Source organism: Miscanthus floridulus, chromosome 1 (genome assembly GCF_019320115.1).
Source record: "Miscanthus floridulus cultivar M001 chromosome 1, ASM1932011v1, whole genome shotgun sequence".
Taxonomy (NCBI): Eukaryota; Viridiplantae; Streptophyta; class Magnoliopsida; order Poales; family Poaceae; genus Miscanthus; species Miscanthus floridulus.
Genome location: NC_089580.1, coordinates 160,740,214 through 160,765,525, shown reverse-complemented (window position 1 = coordinate 160,765,525; position 25,312 = coordinate 160,740,214). Strand labels below are relative to the sequence as shown.

Sequence of the window (25,312 nt, the reverse complement as noted above, 5' to 3'; positions counted from 1 at the left end):
CATTTGGGGAATTCTGTTGGAAGGCAGAGCGGGAATAGTGCAATGCCATCCAAGGACTTCACCGACCCTATCACAAAAACCACAGAATGGGATTCCATCTGAACATTCCGGTCTCTAGTAACACCCGACCCTAGCAAATGCAGGGGGTCGGACCTTACTCGGGGGCTGGTTAAGGTACGGCTACCTCCCTTCCTCTTTTCGAAACAATCATTACATCAGATTCCCTCCTTGCGTCAAGACCAGTGGTAAGATTTAGGGGAACAGATTGGTAAGACCGCAAAAACCAAACGACCAGACGGCTACGGGAAGAAGGTGAAATCTAACAAAACGAAATTACGAAGCAAAATCACGAAATTGCTTCCAGACTCAAAAGTACCGACACTTGTTCACATATTACATATAAATCTTGTTCATTCGACTGACTACTTCCGCGAAGGGAGAACCGCTTCTTTCAATCTGTCCACCAGGTTCTCCATCTCGTCTAGCTTAGGATCTTCATAAACAGGCGCGAAGCCTTGACTCATCACCTTCGAATTGATCTCTTGATCATAATGAGAATGGGCGATAGCAAAGGCTTGGGTGATCCCGGCATGAAAGGCATCTTCCTCAAGTTGGCCCACCCGCGCCATGATACTTGCGGCACGAGCCACGAGCGGGCTGGTCTCCACCGGCTCCACCACCTTTAGGCCATCAAGGACCACCTCAACTGCAGCTTGTAGAAGATCGTGCTCGTCGCTCTCAGCCTGAAGGGTCCTTTGCACATGGGCAAGTTCCTTTTCTAGCTTGACAGAGATGTTCTCGGCGCTCAACCTTCGACTCACAGCGTCACCAAGATCCACCCGAAGGGAGCGGACCACCTCGATGTCCTCATCCGCCTTCTACTGAAGGGCCATGGCCCTACTCTTGGCCTTTCGCCTGAGATCCCGCTCCGTCTCTAGCTCCTTTAGGACCTCGATAGCTCGCTTACTGGCCTGGGCATGCTTCTCGAGCAGCTTGTCCCACTCCTTCAGAATCCTGGCAGCCTCTTCCTCTTCCAGCTTCACCCTCGCCGATAGGTCCGTGAACATCCCATGGACCTCCTCCGTGTCTCGACGCATCTCGGCCTCCCGCTCCTAGGCGGTAGCAAGCTACGCGGCCATATCTGCTCGCAGCCGGGCCTCCTTGGAAAGGTGATCCCACTCCGCCTTCTGCTCATGGAGGAATCGGGATTTATTCCGACTACGAGCAATGAGAATCTGAAGAAGAAGAAGATCGGTATCAGAAATACGAAAACACAAAAACATGCGAAGAAAGAAGAAAACCAAGCGAATACCTGGGTAGTAGCAATAACAATCTCACGCAGGGCTCCTCTGGCCTAGTCTAGGGCATCTAGCATGGTCGAGATCCTGATGTCAAGACCCTCCCACTCCATGCTCTCGGCATGATCGTCGAGCGAGAAAAGAGCCGACGTCGAATCCTAGGCGGCCATCCACTAGAGCGGTGGCTCTCCCACATGGGGGAGTGGCTGCCTCCCGACAAAGGGGTTGGGGGCGGCTCCCTCCTGATCCTATGTGGCACCACTGCCATGCTCGACGACCCTCTGGCCATTTCCGCCTCCATCCGACCTGCCTTGTCCGCCACGGCCTAGGCCGCCGATGGCATCGATTGCGCCACCCCCTCAGATGCCATCATGGCAACATCTAGCCCCGCCGGGCTTGGTACGGTCACGACCACTTCCACCTAGGTCTTCGGTGGCACGGACTGCACTGCGCCCTCAGGCACCACCTCCGTCAGCGATACTAGACCCTCGGCCGGCTGTACCACGCCCACCACGGAAGATGCCGCCTGCTCAGCAACCACCGAGGGCACGGGCGCCACCACAGGCGCCATCCGATCAGCCAACATGGCTCCAACATTGGCACCACTCCTACCCAAAATAGGGGCAACGCCGGGCAGCGCCATCCGTCCCACCTGAATGGCGAGGCTCTTCTTGGGCGCCAGCCCCAGGGAGTGGCCCGTCCGTAAGAACCTACACAAAGGTAAAAGCCATTAGATCAAAATAGAAAGGGAAAAAGGATGAAAACAAGGGAACCAGCGGCTTATGCTGACGCCTTCGGTCGGCGGAAGCATTTTGGGGATGGATCCCTAGATCCCTACCTCGACTCGTCTAGGCAGGACCGTTTCGAGCCTACCCCCTGCTCTGCGGCAGGGGGACTCATCTCCCTTACCTCATGGGGCGTGGCACCAGAGCCGCTCCCCTCCACCGTCTCATGGGGCGTGGCACCAGAGCCACTCCCCTCCACCATCACCTCAGGGTCAGCGGCGGTAGGCCCGCCTTCCCCCATCCACCAATCCTTGGCCGGCACACCGTGCGAAGCGGTGGACTCTTTGGCCTCCACCGACTCACTTCCCTCTGCGTGGAACGAGAAGGGTCCCTGCATGGATGGGTGGGCACTTGTCAGCGTGTCCTCATCCTCCAGAATGCCCTAATCCACGTTGATGGCTACCTCATCGTCATCATCACTGCTCACGTCCTCTCCCCGATCCCGTGCTTCCTACTTCAGTCGTCTTTTCTTCTTCATCTGCTCCCTTGCATTCTTGTCCCGCTCGGCCGTGAGGTGATTCGCCGCCGCTAGGGCCTTCTTCTTTGGTAGTGGAACCAGACTATCTTTGAAGACTAGCCCCCCTGGCTGGTCCCAACGTCGCAAAAGCGAGTATCAAAAAAATGGAGATTTAGGAAAAAGAAAGAGCACGGGAGAAGAAGGCTTACGAATCCGAAGAACCCAGGTTCCGATCGCATTGGGGGATGTCTAGGCACCGGATACACAATGTCGAGGACGCTGCCTGCGGAATCCTTTATCGGCTCCGTCGCCTCCTTAATGCGCTGCGCCACTTCTGAGAAAGGGAGCGCCTCGTCAACAAGCACCGTCCCCTGCGCCACGGTAGGAAAGGTACTGCCAGGGAGCGACTAGATGGGTGCTTTAGACCCTTCTAGGTGCCACAGAGCCCAAAAGGTATTGCAGGCACGTGCTCCTCGCCCTATAGAGTTATAGGCGCCGCCTTCAGCTCTAGGACACAGAACTCGATGAAGATATATGACAACTGCTACGCTCTAGAAAAGGATTTGCTATCTCCACGAATGACGGATATTTTGTCACCATGCTATGGACCCAAGGGAGCAGCGCCCGCTTCCTGACCCCTCAGGTCCACCAAATTAGAAGACCTTGCCCACGGCGCTACTCCGAACCCTGACCCCGCGTCCCTCCGATAGAGACTCATAGGAACCAGAAGGCGTGCGGAGCAAGACTGGGGGAGGCTCATAAGTCAAAACCACTGTACTACAGCCCGTACCCTGCACAGGGCAGCATTCTATAACTGACCTGACATTCTACAGAGGCATCGACAGTATTATAGGCGCTTATCATCCTTTCACACCCATCAGAATGGGTAACCGGGCTAGGCAGACGTGAGCCACAAGGCTAGGTAGAGCACGCATCCTAAGCCCTCACTCTTGTAAAGCCGTCCCCTTCATCTATAAAAGAGGGTGCGCTTCCTCCAACAAGGGGGAGATCGAACGACACAAGACACACGCACACAATCAAGCTGCTCCCAAGCTCTTGGCCTCCTTTCGACCCTTCCATCAGAGACTTGGGATCTGTCCCTCTCTCGATCGTTTGTATCCTCTACTACGAACCATTCACGGTGCTAATAATACGAGCAGCAACAAACTGGACGTAGGGATATTCAGCCCGAACCAGTATAAATCTTGTGTCCTTTAGCGCACTATCCGAGCCTAATGCGCATTACTATAAATTTACTTGCCGATGCTTGTACGAAACACCGACACATAGTTTTATAATATTCTTAGAAGTTATATAATTAATTTGAGATACTTGATATTATCAAAATATAAACTTGTAGGAATTGTTGTGATAAATTTATGATAGTGTTGGCTCTAAAATTTTTATAGTAGATTCCTAAGAATATTAGGTGCTCACTGTAATTTTTGTAGCTCCATAGGAATTAGTTTGTTAAGGTAACTAAATGAGAATTAGTACGAAAATATATGTTTAATCAATCAAATGTCAAAATTAATTGGGGGTTTGTAGAACGAAAACATTTTTCGGGAACGAGCCTTACTTGACGATGTGGATACGTAGACTAGCATGTTAGAGCTATCTCGTTAGCTCATGAGGCGTAATCGAATTTCTAAGAGTTTCGGCTGTCGTTGATTATTTACATCTATGCGTTGCATCCACATATATTATAATAGGAACAACGATGAACCGTGAAGACGACCGTAGTAGCAGAAAAGATGGTGCCTTGGTGATCGTATCGCCACGATGGGATGCTAACTTTTGGTTATATCTTACCTAGGCAAACCTCGGTGCATAACCCCTACTTTTCTTCACTTTATATTATGTTTGTGCATTAAGTTTTAAGGAGTTGAATGAAACCCACTTGTGTGTATATATATATATATATATATATATATATATATATATATATATATATATCCTATGAGCTTTACTAGTATGACAGGATCGTGTAGATTGCTATGCTATAGGACTCCAGTAGAAGTCGAGTGATTGCCTGTCACTTGCGAGAGATAGAAAAGATAGTATTATTGCTATTATATTATTATCACCTGAAAAATATATATGAATAATAATTGGAGACCGGCCGGAATGGTACTTTGGATCTAGACTTGGTTTGGCATTCGAGCGAGGCTCGGATTGCATTTGTTCCTCCTGTGTCGGTTAAGGACCGATCGTTGCATTGGGTTCTAGGCAGGCCACAGACTTATTATCCTAAGCACATACTTGTTTATGGGAGCAGGGAAGGCTCGTTGCTCTCTTGTCATGGGTTCTGACTCTTTTCGGACCGACTGATTGGAGGCGGAGATGGTGGAGGTCTAAGCACCACACTGAGTTCAGGACTCAGGTGTGGGGGCTTAGAGTTCAAGTTTGGACGAGGACCTAGAAGACAAGTACTCCTGAGAAGTATTAGATTAGACGGTTCTACCACACATACACCCAGGTGGACTGACCGCACAAAGCGTCGGTTAAAGGTGGGATGATTGAGCCATTGAAGGCAACGCACACCGACGACTGAAGGATGCAGATGGAGCCATCACCGGAGGTAGAAGAAGAAGCTCGAACCAGGATCCTAGGTGGAGGCAGAGCTGTCGAACCAACACCATAGGAGCAGCCTTGCTGAAGAAAGGGGCACTAGGACCGGAGGCTGCTGAATGGAGAGGGATGCGTGCGACGAAGGTTGCGGATCGGGAGAGAACGGATCTCGTCGGTGATGGATGGATGTGGAAGCAAGGGTGGTGGTGAGGAGATCCGCGGGGAAGAAGAAATGATTTATTTTATTAACACTGACCTTGAAGTCGACGACATCGATTGTGAGGAAAAAAACAGGGGAAGACCACGACAGCTGCTACGACGATGACGCGGACGACGGCAAGACATGACTCTCCCATCAGGGCAACTCTAACTACGATCTACTAAGAACTCTAGAGGAGGGGACTGGCCCACCTACCCTCGTCGCCGGCGAGCACGCCGTAGAGGAGAGGCAGGGGCCCGGCGGATGGCCACAGGAGCGCTCGCTCTCGCTGGGAGACCCGGGCCAAGTACAGTACCAGGCTAGACTTTTGGCTCTTGGGCTCTTTATTATTATCTTTGAGTTGTGTTGCATGGGAGACAACCCCTATTTACCGGTACTTCTACGATCCCATACCCTCTTTTGAGTGGGAGTGATGGACACTATTGAGTAACATGGTGGTCGCATGAACCAACCATAAGATGTATCTTTAAACACTTATTGTAATTTTAGACTTCCGTTATGGTTTGTTGTAAGAACTAAATGTGATGATGACCTTATGTTGTAAACTTAAACTAAATTCCATGTGTTAACTTGATCTGAAGTATATGCTCTCTATATATATTGATCATGTGTATTTCTGTGCGTTACGGATAGCATAGATGGTGTGACCCATAGAAAGATATGCTAATTATGTTAAATTGAGTATGATCTATGATTGACAGTTTAGTTTAATGTAGTTAACTGGAGGGTCCTCGGAACTACCATTTTCTTTTCTTCTTCGTCACCTTTGGTGTACCTCTACATGACACCCTTACCCTTTTCCCCCCTCAACTCGTCTTCCTTATCACTAGACTACAATGCTCGGGGCACCTACAATGGGTGACTGATAAGCTAGCTCTAAGCATTTTTTTCATATATTAATAAAGAGAGAGAAAAGTTAGCTCTTGATCGAGAGTTAGGCTCATACACACATTTCAAGATCATATGAGAGTGTCAGTGTTTGGATCCAGGGGCTAAAGTTTATTCCGTATCACATCAGATGTTCGGATGCTAACTAGGAGGATTAAATATAAACTAATTATAAAACTAATTGCACAGGGGTAGACTAATTAGCGAGAGGAATCTATTAAGCCTAATTAATCCATGGTTAGCACATGTTTACTGTAGCACCATATTGTCAAATCATGGACTAATTAGGTTTAATAGATTTGTCTCGTAAATTAGTCTCAATCTTGCAGTTAGTTTTGTAATTAGTCTATTTTAATACTGCAAATTAATTCGATGTGACACGAACTAAACTTTAGGAGGGGGAACCAAACATAGTTAGCACTATTAAAGTTGATTTAGAGCTAGTAACTAACTTATACCACTACGGGTGCTCTAAACAAAGTTAATCACTAAATTGTTTTGTCATTAATACACCAAAATCTACGTAGAGGGCCAAGTGCACTTAGAAACACTCAGGTAAATAGCATTTCCGTTGAAAGAGGCTTCACAATATACTTGGATCGGTGTTGGTGATGCTATGTATCATGTATGCTCACTTACTGTCGGCAGATGTTATACACACTCCTCTTCATGAAACATGTGTCAAAGGACATGTTCTCGAAAAAAGCAGATGCTATACACCATGAATCTTACATTGCAAATTACAATGGTGCATTAGTAATGACATGTTTGCACGACATGTGAATAACAACACCATTATATTAAGGCACTGATCGCTCATTCATCCGGGGTCTCATCATCGTCACCGCTATCACAATCCAAAGGACTGAAAAACTTGCCGTCCAGCAGGTATGTGCCCCGACGGCGCGCCTCACGGCCCAGACGTCCTTGGGCTTCCGCTCCGATCCATGACCAAAATCAAAGCCAATCAGTACCAAGCCATCGTGCACGGTTGAATTTCAAATGCTATGATGGAGCACTAGTACCTTCCGACGTCGCCGGACTTGACCTGGCCGTTGTTGTGGATGGCGATCGGTGAGCCTACCTTTGAGCTGCGATTTCGTGTCGCCTGCTGGCACGCCACCGCCGTTCGGCGCGCACCGGGCGGCGACGCCGCCAGGACGTCGTCGCGACGGAGAACCTGGGACTTGCTGCGGCGGTAAGATGACGGACGAAGAGACGGCAGGAGTTGCTGCCGCGAGCAATGGGTGCAGTGCAGGTAGAGGCAGGTCATCGGTTCTGCATGCGCAGCTAGGGCTACCGCTGCCCCTCTAGTTGACGACTTGACGTGTTGATTCTCTCCATTGTTAGGCCCGTTCGGAACAAAGGAATGTAAAACAGAGGTATGGTAGGAAACACAGGAATAAAGAAAAGTAAAAAGTGGAAAACTACAGGATTGGAAACCATAGGAATGAAACATTTGGACTGTTTGGATTGCAGGAAATGAATTTGAATCTTCACATTTTTCAATGAACAAAGTAGTCGTTGGCATACACCAGTAGTCATTGGTTTCTTTCCTGATCTGATGCTGTTCGTGCATTGTAGCCAGTAGCCGTTGGCTTGCCAGGTCAGAAATTGCTCATGTATTCTAGTCGTTGCTTGGTCAGAAATTGCTCATGTATTCTAGCCGTTGCTTGCTGCTCGGCGCTATATAAGCATGCTGCTGCATACCGTGGAGAGTTGCACCTCCCATCCAGACTAGCAAGACAAGTAGTAGACACAAGCACACGTAGTGTTCATTCTTTACACTTGCATAGCTGTACATCTCATCCCTTGTAGCGATAGGATGTGCTTTTCTTTCTATGGATCTAAATTATCACCGACGATCACAAAATGAAGATGAATTCATTTTCCTCATCCACCCAACACTAGCAGAAGGAACCTCATCCCAATCATCTGAGAAGAAAGCAATACACACATCTATCCGAAATGGAGCCACGTTTATTCATGAAACTCTAACAGGGCATGAGGCCCTATGCAGAAGGCGGTTCCATATGGAAAGAGAGATTTTTCAAGCTCTTGTTCAAAGATTGCGTGAAAATAACATTCTTGTTGATTCAAGGTATGTATCTGTGGAAGAGCAGTTAGGCATATTCCTTTATGTCATATCAAAAAATGCAGCCAATCGAACATTGCAAGATATTTTTCAACATAGTGGAGAAACAATTAGCCGGCACTTCACATCAGTGCTCAACGCACTTACATCACTCACATGCAACTACATATGGCTACCTTCTCTGCACCCGCATCGGATCTTAAGGCAACCTAAATTTGCTCCATACTTCCAGGTAATGTATTTTTTATTAGTATATCAAGGCAAAATAAATTTTATTTGTGGTTTTAGTACTAATAAGCATACAAATACATGCAGAATTGTATTGGTGCTATTGATGGCACTCACATTCCTATCACTATTCCTCTCGAACAACAAGAGCCATATAGAAATAGAAAACAAGGTCTTTCACAAAACATGATGGTCGCATGTGACTTTGATCTAAAGTTTGTGCATGTGCATGCTGGTTGGGAGGGGTCTGCTTCTGATGCAAGAGTTCTCCAAGATGCACTTAACCATGGATTTAGTGTCCCTCCCGGTAAATTCTATCTAGTAGATGCAGGCTATGCTAACACACCAGAATTTCTTGCTCCATATCGTGGAACTAGATACCATCTACAAGAACAGGGAAGGGCTGGATAAAAACCACAAAATCACAAGGAATTATTCAATCTACGACATGCTCAACTCCGAAATCATATAGAGAGAATCATTGGTATATTGAAGATGAGGTACCCCATACTGAAGGCTGCATCATTATATGATATTGACACAGAAGTTGATATCTCTGTAGCTTGTTGTGTAACTCATAATTTTATACAGCTATACAATGGAGATATGTCATTGGCGCATGGTGCCAACGAAGATATCAATCAAAGTAACATGCAAGATGTACCAGAAGGCGACGACGAATATAGTAATGATGCGCCAAGCTGGAAATGATATGAGAGATGAAATAGCAATGAGGATGTGGAACGATTACATTTCAAGAAGAACAAGTCAACGATAGAGAAGTTCAAATATTTAATGTAACTTAGTTTGTACTACCTTACAAAAGGCACGTTAGTATCAATTCTACACTATACAAAAGACGTGCTAGTTATGCTAGCCATTTCTACTTACAAAAGAATCATGTAGCTTACCTGCGCACATGTGAATTTGATTTTTGGAAGCTAAATTTGTTTGCGCAACCATCCCAGCCTTGTTTCAACACGAGAAAATGAAAGAAAAGTTTCCCTGTTTGTTGGGTTCCTTCTGGGGAGGCACTAAAAGTAGAGTCATTAACTATATTTGAGAAATGACTAAATTCATCAGTGCCAAACCAATTAGTATCATCTCTTTGCCCCTCAATATCAAAATGCAAGGGCAATGTGGTAACAGGAACATGTCGTGGAGGTGAAAGTGTTGCAGGAACTTCTGAACATTGTTTTCTCTTATTCGCAGAGTGATCCATTCCATGACAACTCCTTCCTTCAGCATAACGACCTGTACAAATATGTACAGAAAATTTTTAAGGATAGGTGCAACAATGTTTAATGAAAATATAGGTAGTTAGATCCATGAACTGAAACTCACCATCATATAAAGCAAACAGATCATCAAAGTATGGAAATGATTTATCTCGCCATCGAAGAAGAGTGTCTTTGTTTCGACGTTCCTCTAACCCCCTCCATACACTTTCAGGTGCAGTCACCATCATTCTACTAGAATCCCAGCCAAAACCACTTTCTTCTTGCAATTCCTTTACAACTCGAAACTCCTTCAAATCCTGCTCCTTTTGTTTTACTTGAGCCACGGTGAATGCTAAAGAAAATCTTGAATTGAACTGACCAACCATACTAGTCCATGCTTCCTTGCTCCATGCATTGTTTGTCCAAAATCTTGGTACATCGTGTTGTTTTAAAAGTCCAATAAGATAAAGAATCCTCTTATGGTTCCAGTTTGCTCTACTAACAGTTCTTGCGGTGCCTAACATAATTTCATATACACAAATTTTCAGTTTCAAATAATATTGGAAAAGATGAATGCCACGGACTAAAAAATGCAAAGGAGGAAAGGCAATTTGTTTTATGATAAACAAACTTCATGAGTTTAACCATGCATTGGAATTACCAAACTAGCAGATGCAATCTCGAATTGGGGGAAAATAAAATAAATTAGTATTTTCGGATCTAATCTAGGACTCTACCTATGAACGAGATCCCAACCAATCTGTAACAAAGCACGGAAGAAATTCCAGCAAGGGCTACTTAGTTATCAAATTGATTACCTTTTTTCTTGTGAGATCTCGCCATCCCCTCTAGATTGGGGAACGCCAAGACCGTGTTCTGGTGCTGCAGACGGAAGGGGTGGAGTTGGTTTTTGTCCCCCAGATGCACTTTGAAGTCGCGGATTCGTCATCTATCCGAGGTGGAGGGCGACGAGCGCGTCCGCGTGCTCTCGTGTGGCTAGGGATTAGGTCATGGCGGGAGGGAGAAAGGCAGTGGCGGGAGGAAGAAAGCCCGTGGCGGGAGAGTCGAGAGAGCGAGCGCAGCGTTCCCTCCGTTCCCTTGGGTCGGAGTGGATTTTCTCGTTCCTGCGTTTTGTGTGCAAGCAGTTTCCTTTCCTCTGGAACAGTAGGGAAGCTTCCTTTGTTCCAAACGGCATCTCTCGTTTCCTTTCCTCCGGAATTACTTCCTCCAAAATTCCAGTGACTTTCCTTCAATCCAAACGGCCCCACTGAATTCTGTTTCCTGAATTTTTGTAGGTGGCTGGGGAGAACTGAGGAAGGATGCGCTTGCGAAAGACTGGCAAGTGAACGGTTGTCGTGTGCCTCGTTGTTCACTTCTTATTATCCATTCCTTCACTCTGTTCGTTTGTTGGTTTCAGCCAGGCTTATTCAACCAGCCAACAGTGTTCGTTGTTCGCTTATTCAACCAGCCAACTGTGTTTTTCTCTTACAACAAACCAGCAGCAGCCAGCCCAAACCAGCCTAGAAACCCACCAGCGAACACGCCTTTGTTGCGGACTGTCGAGGCGCTGAGGTCTTCCAAGGCTTTCCAAATTTGACACCGATGGTTTTGAAATAACCATTTGTGTCAACTCGAACTTGAACTTAGGTAGCCTGCTACTAAACATTGATGTCTCTACTGACGCTGACAGTGGCACTACAGTACCTAGACCCTGTTTGGTTTTTACATGTGCTCCTAAAATTTCAGTCACATCGAATATTTAGACATATGCATGAAGTATTAAATATAGACTAATTATAAAACTAATTACATAACTTACGACTAATTTACGAGACGAATCTTTTAAACCTAATTAGTCCATAATTTGACAACGGTATGCTACAGTAAACATGTGCGAATGATAGATTAATTAGGTTTAAAAAATCGTCTCATAATCTATATTTAATGCTCTTTATTAGTATCTAAATATTCGATGTGACATGAATTTTAGAAGTGACTATGGAACCAAACACTCGTAGTTTCTTTTCCATGGCCAGGGGCATCCCTCGATCAGATGATGATTCGGATGAGGTGCAATGCTGCCTCAGAGGATTCGTCATTCAGTGCTTAAACAAGTGGACGTCTTCATGTGTCGGCATTCGCTTTGTGAACGGGGAGTGTGTGTGTTTTTACAGGAGTTGTAACACTGTCTCCAATAGGTAATTTATATGGATATTCAAACCTAAAATTGATAGTAGAAGATTTTAAATTAGCCTCCAACAGAGTATTTATACGGGAGACATATTTTGGGTTGTCTCATAGGCACAACCTAAATATGAGTATCATCTTTCCTGAAAACTCATTTGCAGAAAGAATTCTCTTTTAGATTCATTTGTTGAAGAGGATGTCGAATGTGTATTAAACCTTTTCACTGTAACGCTACACAAACGTTAAATGGGTCTTCTATTTCAGGTGTTACGGTTAGAGATAGCCTAGGTAAAAAGGAAACCAGCACGGTCACTGTCGCAAAAGAGGAACAGATTAAAAGGCAGTTTTTGTACCTTTTTTGGAGTAGTATTTTCCGCTCCTCTTTTCAACACCTATGCAAAGTCTCCGAAGCACAAAGCACATGAGTACAATACCAGGTCGCGGGGCAAATAAAGGGCAGTGAGTGGAGCGCGAATTTCGGTGTTCGTTGAACCTGTATGGTGCAGTGAAGTATAACCTCTTCGAAAGTTTTCAGAATTATCACACCCATGAAAAAGTTTTGGCTCGTGAGTCGTGACGTGTCGTTCATGGTTACATTGTGGCTGATATAGGTGTAATAATGTGGAAAAAAGCTTTGATGGCTGGATGATTTTGATGTGCAGCATGGTAATTGGTAAAGCCACAAATAGACGGTTTATCCTCCAAAAATATTCAGTAACCAAAGCCAATTATGGGTGGTGGTGCAGCTGAAAAGTTTCTGGTCATTACCAACGAGACCTTTTTTTACACAAGAAGCGGGAAGCTCACTACCTGTTCGTTTGGCTAATAAGACATAACTAAAAGTACTGTTAACTGATTTATTGTGAAAGAAAAATATTGTTCGTTGGTCGAAAAGTTACGGCTTAAGCCGAACGTCTGCAGGTGCGGATGCAACTGCAGGTACTGCAATCGAAATACAGGCGTGACTGCCTGTCCCTGGGGTTCTCTGATTAACACAACTCTGCTATTCCATCCCTAGACCACTCAAAGGTCACCCCAACTGTAAATATGTGATGTAAAGCTTCTCCGCGACCATGGAGAAGAAGAGATCAAATCATCAGCTGATCTAATCAACCATGCTAGATGCAGCATGCTAATGCTGCACACGCACGTACAAGGTCGCTGGAACGGACGGGGATCAACCAGGACGTTTTCATGGGCTAGCAGTGAGAGCCGAGACCACCTCGTTCTTCTTCCCGTACATGACGTTCCACGAGTCCAGCGTCGGGAACAGCGGCTGCTGCTCCGCCGCCGCCGCCGCGGCGGGCGTGGCCGTCGCGTACGGTGCAGCAGCAGCAGCGACGTGCGGCGCGTGTCCCGCCGCCAGGAGGAACTGCTCGACCCCGAGGTGCGGCAGGAGGAGGCCGATGCCGAGGCCGCCGTCCTGCTGCTGCGGCGGCGGCTGCAGCAGGTCGGCCTCGTCGGCGCCGGTGACGCGCTGCACCATGGCGCGGAAGGTGGCGGCGTCGGTGCTGATGTACGTGGTGGGCGCGCGCTTGGACGGCCGCGGCCGGCGCCGCTTCCCCCCGTGCCCGCCCGCCGGGCCCAGCCGGCACCGCGCGGACGACGACGGCGACGGCGCTGCGGCCATCGCGGGACCGGGACAGTCCGTCCCTGCCACGGCGCCGTGCATCAGCATCGTCGTGGCCGCGGGCGGCTCGGCCGGGGCGTGATCGGAGAGGGAGAAGTGGAGCGCGCGCGCGATGGCCGCGTCGGCGAAGGAGTGGGACAGGAGCGCGCTCCGCGGCGCCACGCCCGCGCAGGAGAGTGAGACGGCGTCCATGGCGTCGCTGACTCGGCGCTGGCTGGCTGCGTGTCAAGCTCAGGCTCTCGGCTCTGCTAGCTGCAACTGCATGCAAGCGGTGGCGACGACCTTGGGGGAGGGAGTGGGAACGGGCTGACTGAGTGGGCGAGCGAGCTGCGAGCGGCGGGCGGAGGTTATAAAGGACGACGGAGGCGGGTGGGCTGGGACAGAGAAGGGCAGCTGGTGCGGGCGGCGCGGGCGATGGCGATGTGGACGCGTCCTGCGACGTGCGTGATGGTGATGGCAGCGTCATCGCATCGCATCGCATCGCAGGTCGCAGCGCATGGGTTTGGCCGTTTGGGTCATTGGGTGGAGCAGCGTGGTTCTGATTTCTGGATGAATGGACTAGGACCCAACTCTTGTGAGGTCTCGCCGATCCGGTAGGTAGGTGCCCTGCGTACGTACGTCCTTGCGACCAGAGCCCGATCACGTCAAACGTCTAGAGAGCTGAGACCGGCATGTCCCTGTCGAGAAAATTGCAATTACATGACGCGAAATAATATGCATCATTATTACATGACTCTAAACATCGACTTTACTAAAACGATTCTTAAAACACTGACACTTTGTTATATATAACATTTAATTTTTTTAATCAATTTTCTTAACTAAAATACATATATTTTGTTGCGACGTGACCGTAGTGTCCTCAGCCGCGGCTGCTGGCCGCAGTCGTCCCCAGTCCGGATGCTGGTCCGGGTGACCGTGACATGGGACGAGGCCTGCATATGGATCCCGTCCGTGTTGGGGTTGCTTCCCGGCGCGACGATCTGTACGTCCTGCACCGTGACGCCCTCGCAGCCGTCGATCACGACGTGGTACAGCTCGCTGTCGACCGAGGCCAGGCCGCTGATCACCACGTCCCTCGAGTTCAGCACCTTCAGCGACGGGCGACGCACCAAGTCGATCAAGAGGAACACTTTTATGGTGTCATGCATGTTTGCACTTCAGCATGCACTTGCAAGAATAAGATGCATGTGATGTGATATGGCAACTCACTGTTGCTCCACTGGGGCACCCGCAGTGCCCGGCAGCCTTGCACGCCCACAGCGCCTCGCCGCGGCCGTCGACGGTGCCGTCTGACACGGTGAGGCCGTCGACGTGGTCGAACACGATCCAGCCGTCGTCCCCGCCGCTGGTGTAGCCTGATGGCGCAACAAGCGTACCATCGACCTGAAGCGTCACCCTGCTGGAGCATGGGCCATTGAAGGCTGCACGGCTGAGCAGGAAGTGCCCGTTCGGCACGTGCACGGTCGCCGGCTCCCGTGATCGGCAAGCGGCGGACCAGGCACTGGCGAATGCGCCGGACGAGTCCGTCCGGCCGTCGGGCTTCGCTCCGAAACCAGCGACATTTTACGCTGCTTCAGCTGCACCTGACAAAACGTAGCAAAAGAGCAGCAGCGCTAGGGAATAAGCGTTGATGCGAGCCATGATGCATCAAACACGTCGACGTTCTTGTTGCAGTCCTACCCGGGGCCAGCAGCCCCATCCCACGTCAATTGAAGCCCTGAGAGCAATACGGTCACATCATGGCAAAATATATATATTTTAGTTGAGAAAAGTGATTAAAAAGATCAAATGTCATGTATAACAAAATGTCAACGTTTCAAGAATCGTTTTAGCGAAGTCGATATTTGAAGTCCTATAATTGTAATTTTCTCATCCCTGTCCATGTCCCTTCGCCACCTTCGCTCGCGACGTGCTACACGCCTTCAATTGATCACTTCACCCCTGAGCCCTGACTACTCGTTCTTCTCTACGGGTACGGGCTACGGCGAAGCTGCAAAGCTTTTCCAATTCCACTTCGACGATTTGGTGTTCTTTCGCCAATCGTCGAAGAAATTCACCGTAATGTGCATACAGGTTAAATGGTTCATAGTCCGTACTAGTTCTAGTTTATTTATTTTATATGCAAGAGCACGCGGGAAAGAGGTCAAAGTTCAAAGATCTTGAAGCGATCTGTCCTGTATGTCCTTTTTGGAAAACTTGTCGTGCATTTTCAGTCGCCTTTTAGAGATGCCCCATCACCTACACTGCACGTTGAAAATGACGAACGAACCTTCTGCGGCATCGAGTTAGCTTCAAGTTTTTTCAAAGCTTCCCCTTTCTATCACCCCTTTTTATCAGAAATAAAGAGCGGAATGAATAAATGATATGTGCTTTGTCATGAATCTGATCTTATGCATCCTCCACGAAGTAAAGCATATATCCACTGGAGATCTAGAATTCATCCGGAAAATGTAAAGTGCATCACCCAAGGGTCTGTAGACTAGTACAGCATCATAGTATGTGTTTGTTCAGGACATGGCAAGTGAAACTCTGCCCCTCACCATGCTAATAAGTCAAACAGAGTGTTCAGCTTCAGCTCAATCTTGTGCGTCTCACCGTGCTGTTTCAGTGTGCTGAGCGCTGACTCACAGAATTGCACACGCCAGCACCGAGTCTACATTCGGGCTATCCTGGCGCAAACTGTTTTAGCAACTGGAATGGGTCTGAAGATTCCTGATGCCTGTCAGCGTTGACGTTTGAAGACCCAACTGCTCCATGATAGACTGTAAGATAGGGCCAACTCTCACTAGGCCATGCCGGAACTATTGCGGCCGGCCATCATTCTTCCTTCCTGGATTCCTTTTGTGCTAGGTAGGGCAATGATATACGTATAGCGGTAGCATCACAGCTCACACGCTCCTAGCCTCACGCCACTGAAACATTCCACTGTGCAAGTACAACATGGGAGTAGTTTGGCGGGCAGATATCGCTGAAATCAAATGGGATGGGATGATAGCGCCAGAGATCACAGGAAACAAAAGTGAGTTTTAGCATCCTAGTTGTAGTTGGTTATTGGTACAAAGGGCTGGAAGGTATACTTCCTTTTCATCTAAAAGAAATACTAGTGTTCTACTATGAGCAATTCATCAAGCAGTTTTTTTTGGGGGGAATCAAGAGCTTTGCCTATGCAAATGAGTATGTAGTTTTCTATTTCAAGGATGAGTTTGATTTTCGGATATCACCATGATGTACTTTGATGAGGACATGGTGATATCAGGATGTGGTAACCAAGCACTGCCACACCATTTCTGTTTGCTTAGACTTGCCGGCACGTCTAGGCGCCACAATAGAATAGTCCTCGTGTGATACTCTCCGCTTTGACTTGCTGCGTCTGCGTCTCCTTCACTTGGTCATTTCTGTTGAATTAGTGACCGGGGCCTTGGGGTATTCTAATCTAAAGCGCCCAATAGCCACAGGCTGATCTTTTTTTAATAGCGTGTAGGAGTATATAATATACTATGTGCTAAAGCCACCAAACACGACGATGACAAGGAAACTCTGATTAAAAAAATCTTTTTTTATGAAATTATTTAAAAGGTCCTTGTATGACCATAAGTAAAGGGTAAGTTTAGATGATATCTCATTTTATCTTTTGATATTTATGGGCTTCTTTTTTTTTACAACAACAACATATATTATATAATTAAAGCAGTCAGTTTACAAAGAGGTCCTCCATGGAAGACCAAATTACAACAAAGTCCTGCAACTAGATAAGAAGGCAGCAGCGTCGGTGGCGCTGCGGAGGACGAATCCGCTGGCGAGGGGCCCAGGGGCGTCGAAGACGCTTGCACCCAGATGGACCGACCGCGCATAGCGTCGGTTAAGGGTGGGTCTGTAGAGCCGTCGAAGGAGATTCACGCCGGCGACCGAAGGATGTTGTTGAAGTCGTCGCCGAAGATAGAAAAGGCTCAAGCCAGGATCCCAGGCGAAGGCGGAGCTGTCAAACCAACGCTAGAGGAGGAGCTGCGGCTGAAGCAGGGAGTGGCAGGACTGGTGGCTGCAAGAAAGAGGTGGAGGCGTGCGGCGAAGGTTGCGTAGCGGAGAAGAACGGATCTCGGTGATGGTGAGTGGAGGTGGGAGCGGAGGTAGAGGAGGGGAGATCCGCATAGCCGGAGAACGAATTTATTTTATTTATACTGACCATGGCGGATACGTCGTCGACGGCGAGGAAGATGCCGAGGAAGGCCGCAGCAGCAACGACGACGGCGATGGCAATGGCCAGGCAGACACCCATCTCGGGGACCTCTACTGCTCTACAACTACTAGCTACTAAGTACTAGGAAGGGGGGGGGTCCACTCTCTCCCTACCTCTGCGGCGAGCTCGCCGGAGACGGGAGGGAGAGGGCCCACGGGATCTAGATCTAGGTCGCGAGCGCTCAAGGAGAGAAAGAGAAGTTGCGTTTTGCTCCGCCACAAAGCCTATTTATGGGCTTCTTTAAGGTCTTGTTTGGATACGCATGCATTCGTCTCAATCTACATGTGTTGAAGTTGAATTAAACTAAATTTTATTTTATTTCCAATCTAACACATGTGGATTGAGGTGATACACATGCATACAAACAAGGCCTAAGAGCATCGTACCCTCATTCCCTACCTAGGGGCTAGGGTCTAGGTCAACGGCAGATACGACACAGTAGTACTACTAGTACCTAACATTAACGACAGGAAGCTGTTTCATTCTTCTTGGTAGCAACAATCTGCTAACGAGGAACTATACAGATGCATGCATATTCTTTTCTATAAAAAAAATATTGCACGACTGGTGTTTGATGTCGCTCATAGTATATTTCAACCATCTAATCACTGATGATGCTTAGTGCTTCAGATACATATTATATCTATCCTCGATTACTCTAATGTATAGAAAATCTTCTAAGCTACCAGGGGTGTTTTCCATCCGATCATGATCGGATTGCTCTCCTTTCTTGTTCAACCTTTGTGCAAGTGAATCTACTTCGTCCACCCTCTCAAGTGCATAAAGATCACATCCAAGACTCGGATAGATCTCTTGTTCATCTTTATGAGGATTAGTCCTTAGTGCTCGATCGATAGCTTGAGTGATTGGGTTGTTATGCCCTTCTAACCTTGGTGAGTGAGAGCACTTGATGTCTTAGTGATCTCCGACGAGCCACGAGGGCCTAGGTAGCCTTCCGGTGACATCAATCCTCCAAGCTCTGTGTAGACGGGTAGCAAGGGTACTCAGTGTGCGGAAGACGAGGAGACCACTTCCTTGGTGGAGAAACTCTTTATTGGATGGCGCATTTGTGAACGAGAGTCGAGGGACAAGTGATAAGCTTTAGTAACTTATGTCACTTGTCTAATTTGTTCATGGTGATGTTTGTGGTTTGCGTAACACTGTGACCTAGTGCATATTTTTTGTGGAGCTAGCTCTACTCCAACATGGACTTAGGAGTTGTTTGGTTCCTTCGCTCGGCAATATGACGCCTTGCTGAGCGAGGATAGAGAGCCAAGACATATGTTTGGTTCCCTTATCTGAGTACTTCGAAGACTGTATGGGCTAGATTCCTCTCCCTCGTGCGGGAGAGTCAAATCAGCTCGCTCCTCTAGGCGAGCTCCTCATTGACATGGCAACACTGCAGCCAAGGAGAGGCAATGCCTCATTGAGAACCAAGCAACCCCTTGCTCTCTCCATCCCGAAAAGAATGTCATCCTAGATTTAATGTTAAACTTTCTTATGTTTGACCGCATTTATATTTTATTTTCTATCTAATGATGTTTATTATGCGTCATAAATATTTATACAATAATTGGTTAAAATTGAGAAGGATTGACTCCTTGTAAAATAAGAGCGACATTCTTTTTAGGATAATCGTAGATATTAATATTCTTTATATATTGAGTCAAATTTAAGATTTTTTTATTCCTTGTCTACTCTTATTTGTGTCCACATGTATCGTTGCTTTCACGCCGCAAAGCACGCAGAGCATTATGCCTCTAACCGCATGTGAGGTGTAGTGATAACCAGCAGTTAGCTAAAGCCAGAAGGTTAAATACCTATATTGGCTGTAGCCCTCTGCAGCCTGTGGTGGCGTGGCGCTATCATTTGTCTGGTTTACTAGCTAATCACTAGGTCAACCAATTAGGCACGCAACGGCCAACTATGCCCGCGCTGCCCCCTATTCTGCTCGAGCCTTGTTGAAGTGCTTGTGAACAACGGCGAAGTCCTCACTGTGTTACTCCCTCTATCCAGAAAAAAAAAAAACGCAATTCTAACACGATGTGTGTTCAGATTGAGAGCTAGACTTGTTTTTTTTAGACGGAGGGAGCATGTGTGTGCTTATGCTGCCAGTAGTGTCACGTTAAGGTGCTCCAAACCAGAAGCAAGGTTGGCAACATGACGCAAAGGCATAAAAAAAGCATTGTTAACCACACAAGTACAATCACATAGGTGCTACTGAAAGGTGAACGCTAATCTTTCTTTACGGAATTCTCGAGAATTCTTTAAAAAAATGAAAATCTCGAGAAGGAATGATTTGTTTGTTTCTTCATGCAGCAAACGTCCGGACGCCTCGTGTATCCGGCAAGGGGAAAGGCCAGATCAAATGCTCTTATCTGGGCCGAAATGCTCTTATCTGGGCCTGCCCCTATAATGCTATCCGTTCTGAAACTATCGGGTTGGGCCGGGAAGGCTGCTTGCTCTTCTCGCCTGGACAGTGTCGGAAATCGCTGCCTACGTCCAAACCACAGGCCTCAAGTTTTTTTTTTCCGTTACATCACTGTTTTCAACAACATTAACAGTGCTCGTGTTCGTGTCCTCATCTCCTGCGGTCCTCGTTGTCTATATACTGTGGCAGTTACACAGACAGAGGTGCTGGTACGTTTGATCGACGCTGAGGCTCCGTTTGGCCGGGCTCCGGCGGCTCCGGCTCCTGTATGTCGGCGGTCGACACCTGATTATTGTTTATCGGAGCCATTTTTCTCTTTCCTCATTTTCTTTCTCACTGACACAACCAGAGCCGGAGAAGTTTGTTTTTCTGGCTCCGCGGCTCCGGCTCCTATCTGCTCCTGGGCGGCCGACACCCGGCTACAGTGCAGGAGCCGGAGCCCGGCCAAACGGAGCCTGAGTACTGCATCGAGAAAAAGGCAGTCGCTTCACCACCGTACCGTCCCCTGTTCGCTTCTCTTAGTCTTTTTCAGTTTGTTTCTTTAGTCGTAGTGTTTTTCTCTCACGATAAATCGGTTGGAACATAAACGGAGCCAATGGTAGAACAAAAGTGCCCGTTGTGTCACAGCTGCACTATGCTGTTTTATAATCCTACTCTCAAGAAAATGACTTGGTTGTACATGCAAGTAGGTACGTTTTTTGTTTCAACTTGCGAGCGAGTGGGCGACGACAGGGGCACAGGGACATCGCCGCCCGATCCGGCTGAAATGTCCGGCGCTGAGCCTGTAGCGATATATCGAAGACGTAGTACCACAGTGTACTAGCCATGTGCGGCTGGCTGTGGCTGGTTGGCTCAGCGGCTGAGGCATATGATTCCAGCCGTTTGTGTCCTCCCCATCGCCGACGCAGACGACGGATGGAGGAGCACGGGGCAGAGAACGCTAGCTAGCTACTACCTTGCGTCACCTGCACTGTAGCCACTAGCCAGCCCTGTCCGGCCGTGCCCATGCGGCAGCTGGTCCATCGTCCATGCATGGCCACGGCACGGCCGCCGGTGGGCATCTCTGCAGCGCCCGGCAGGCACGCAGCGCATGTGCCATAAAGGTCACCCACGCCCGCGCCCTCACTTGTACCGTCACCACGTTTAGGGCGCCGTTTGCCTGTTCCGGCGCTACGGCAGTAAGCATGGGTTCCGCCGTTCTGGTTCCGGCCCTTAAATTGTCGTCGTCCTTTTTTTTTACCTGCCCGTCGGCTTTTCGCCTGCGTGGTGGTGCGCCTGCCTAGGGCCAGGTATTCAACAAATATACTACTCTACCAGGAGATGGGATCACTGATACTAGCTGCCGGTGTACAGCCTGTTCGCTTGGTCGTATTTGAATTATAAGTCAGGATTTATTAGCCAACAAATAGTATTTTTTTCTCACATCAAACCAACCGACAGTACTTTCAGCTATGACTTATAAGTCAAATCAGCCCAAACGAACATGGCGATGGTATGGTACCACGCTTGTATGCCATTGTTTTCTTTTTACTGTATTTATGATGAAGTGGCATGGAATTTACGAAGAGGCGTACGGGTGCTGCTGTGTCAGCGCGGGACACGGTTCCAGCTTCGGTGCTTCAATGTCCACGGTTCCAGCTTCGGTGCTTCAATGTCCACATTGATCAGGGGAGGTCCTTCGATTCCCTCTCGACCGCGATCGAATAACGCTGCGTTATTACGGGGAATAAATACTACCATTGGTCGGTCCCCAGAGGAGGAAGACTAGTTTAACGGTGGACGCGGTCCAAACCCCCACCCCAATTTCGTCCTACGATCATCATGAATTCCGATCGTGAAGTGGACAATCATTCCGTGCTCGTCTGCGTCTGCGTCTGCGTCTGCCCGACCTTGAGCGCGGAATGAGTGAGCGATCGGCAAATCCAGTAGCAATCAGCCGGCCCTCGCCTCTCCTAGAAGTAAGCGCGAGCTAAGATTAGCTGTCACCTGGGACCTGGCCCTGCGTTGCATGCATCATTGAGCGTGTGCAAAAGGCGATCGTCCCGCCACCCAGATCTCCAGGCACAAGCACGCCACCAAATAATAGACTACCCTACCCGCCCTACCCACACCGTGGACGCGCGAGGGCCTGGGCCCTGGGGGGCAGGCGGGCACGAAGAAAGAAAAGCGCGCATGCGGAGTTGCGGACGCGGTCCCTGGAACGACAGGCAGCAGCAGCAAAGAATGAGATGATGGCCGCCCCCGCGACTGGCGCGCAGTTTGCCGCCCGCGGGCGCCGCTCTTCATTCCATCTGCAGGAGGGGAGGTGGCGTGCGCGATCGGCGACCAGCCAGGACAGCAGCCCAGGATGAGCTTTTGCCGTGCCGTGGGCTGCTGCTCCTTCGGTCCTCTCCCGGATCGCACCGCAAGTCCGCAACGGCGCGGGGCGGCGCGGCGACCGAGTTAATTCAGCAATTATACTCGCGCGCGTTGGCGCAGGTGGCCGAGCGAGGCGAGCGCGGAACACACTCCTGTTGTTTAATGGGGAGGGGAGCGCTGTCAAATGCTCTACTCACTGTTGCTGTCAAGTGCTGCTGCCTGCTGCATAGTGCATACAGATACAGCTGTGATTACTATAGCAGTGGTGGGGTGTGGCAGAGTAGCTAGAAGAAGGCGGGGTAGGTGATGTGTATTGATTGCGGCGAAGATTACTTTAATGATGACGGGGGAGGCTGCTGCGGGCGGCTGTGCACTCGATCGAGCTCACGCTCCCGTCCCGTGCGGTGCGATCGATGCCTAAGGGCGCGTTTAGATGCAATTTTTTTTTGGGTCCAGCTACTGTTGCACTTTCATTTGTATTTGGTAATCAGTGTCTGATTATGGACTAATTAGGTTCGAAAGTTTCGTCTCGTGATTTCTCATCCAACTGTGCAATTAGTTTTTTTTCGTCTATAGTTAGTACTCCATACATGTGCCGCAAGATTCGATATGACGGGTACTGCCTAAAAACTTTTGGATCTAAAGAGGCCCTAATTGCCTAGTAGTACTCCTACTAGCCTGGAAATAAACTACTCCTGCTACAGGAATAGTGTATTTCGTTCGTCTCAAAAAAAACAGTAGTATATTTCGTTCAGTGATTTGTCCTGATTGCGCCCATTACCCTGTGCTCTTGCCGTAATCATTTGTGCGCTCAGGGTCAGGGCAGCGGCTGTCCCGGGACGACTGCGTCCACTGGGGCCTGGTTTAGATTACAAGTTTTTTCGCTCTTTTTTCATCACATTAAATCTTTAGACACATGCATGGAGTATTAAATATAGATAAAAAATAATTAATTACATAGTTTGATTGTAAATTACGAGACGAATCTTTTAAGCCTAGTTAGACCATAATTAGACAATAATTATCAAATACAAACGAAAGTGCTACAGTGTCAAATACTGATTTCTAACCCTAATCTAAACAAGGCCTGGCTCGCGGCGCCATGATGATTTGTACCAGTCCACCACTGATCCCAGCACTACCAGCGGCTTGTTCGTTTGCACGAGGTTCTCTCATAAGCAGTAGTACTAGCACAAGAAAGAGCTACGGCCACAGTTGTTCTGAAATCCTAACGATCCTGTTCGTTTTTTTTATAATTCATATTTTTAGTATATTTTTTTAACTGAAACAGTCACACCAAATCAGTTTAAATAATATTTTATTTTATTTTTTCAGCGAAGCGAACAAGACCATTAATGTTGTCATCACGGAAAAAAGGGCCGGCAGACGGCTACGGCCAACATCCTGAGCCCTGACGATCACCCATGCCCCTCCGGGCTCCGGAGCTCACCACGGCCACGGATCCGGCCGCGGCGACACAGTCGCAGGCAGAGGTACGGAGGCAGGCAGGCAGCCCCGCGCCCGGCCCTGTGCGCGTCGGCGTCGGTACAGCGCAAGGGGACAAGGCCGTAGATCAGCGCCATCGCGGTGGCCAGAAAGCAAACAAAAGCGGCAGGAAACACAGACGTCCGGACGAGCGCTACGGCGCACGGAGAAGCGAACAAGTTGGCTTTCCACGGCGTCGTCTTGTAGCCTCCGGAAGGGGAGAAGGGGCCTCCGTGGCTCCGTCCCGACCCGCTCTGCTCGTTGCTCCTGTCGCCGAGCGATTTGCGAACCAAAACAAAACGACCCCGGTTCTCGCTTCATAATGCAGGAACAAGGAAGGCCAGCCCAGCCCAGGTGTTTGTTTCGCCTACTCTTCTTTTACTTGAAGGAGAAGCTTTTGCTCTGTCCCGTGCGTGCGCGTGTGACCACCATGCATGTGTTTCGCTAGGGAGCTAAAGAAATGAAGGGAGATCTAAGCACAGCACCAGAAATAATAATTCTAGTCCACTTGTCCGCTTCGTCGAGCTTTAGATTTAATTAATCAGTGCACCACAGTTGGTTTGGTTGGTTTGGTACAGAAGCGACCAAAAACCAAATAAAACCCCGCGTCCGTCTGGACTCTAGAGCCACCGCAAACCAGCATTTTTTTTCCTTCTTCTCGCAAGCAGTCACGGCTGCTGCATGTACAGTACATGAATTATCAGCAGTCGGAGGACACCGGCGATTAACAGCATGTTCGGCTACGATCGTGGATTATTACTGCTGGCTATTTTGGTATGAGAGAAAAATATTGTTCAGGCTAAAAATTTACGACCCAGCGATAAGGCTCTAAGAACCGGGCCGGGGTGCCACGTCACCAAGGACATCGGCACAGCGCAGGACTGAGGATACGACGGCTGTATACTGTACCATGCTTCCCCTATGCGCCGGCAACCGTCGCCTGCCTCCCAGAGTCCCAGTCCCAGAGGCCGCCACGGTCCTCCCCTCCGCCCCGCGTCTCAGTCTCAGCCCAGCGCATGTTCGGTGGCATTGTCACCGCAGCTGGACGTCTGGGCCTGCAAATGCAACGGGGGAGGAAAAGGGGATTAAAAGCACTCGATGGCCGCCTCCCTCGTCGTCTCGCCTCAAATCATGGCGATATGAGTACGACGCTTCACACGCTCAACAGTTCATCACCAGCAACATCAAATCATAGCACCCAGACCAGCACGACGAAAGTTGA

General features: G+C 48.6%; 1 protein-coding gene and 2 pseudogenes across 1 annotated transcript; 1 reads left to right on the top strand and 2 right to left on the bottom strand.

The window, feature by feature from the left end:
- The first annotated feature begins 8,060 nt into the window (after positions 1 to 8,060).
- On the top strand, positions 8,061 to 9,320 carry LOC136466352 (uncharacterized; annotated as a pseudogene).
- A 3,485-nt stretch (positions 9,321 to 12,805) lies between these two features.
- On the bottom strand, positions 12,806 to 13,880 carry LOC136499910 (calmodulin-binding protein 25-like). The gene has a single exon (XM_066495403.1). The coding sequence runs from the start codon at positions 13,769 to 13,771 to the stop codon at positions 13,142 to 13,144; it is 630 nt and encodes a 209-aa protein (XP_066351500.1). The 5' UTR covers positions 13,772 to 13,880; the 3' UTR covers positions 12,806 to 13,141.
- A 520-nt stretch (positions 13,881 to 14,400) lies between these two features.
- Positions 14,401 to 15,223, bottom strand: LOC136466341 (polygalacturonase-like; annotated as a pseudogene).
- Positions 15,224 to 25,312: the final 10,089 nt, after the last annotated feature.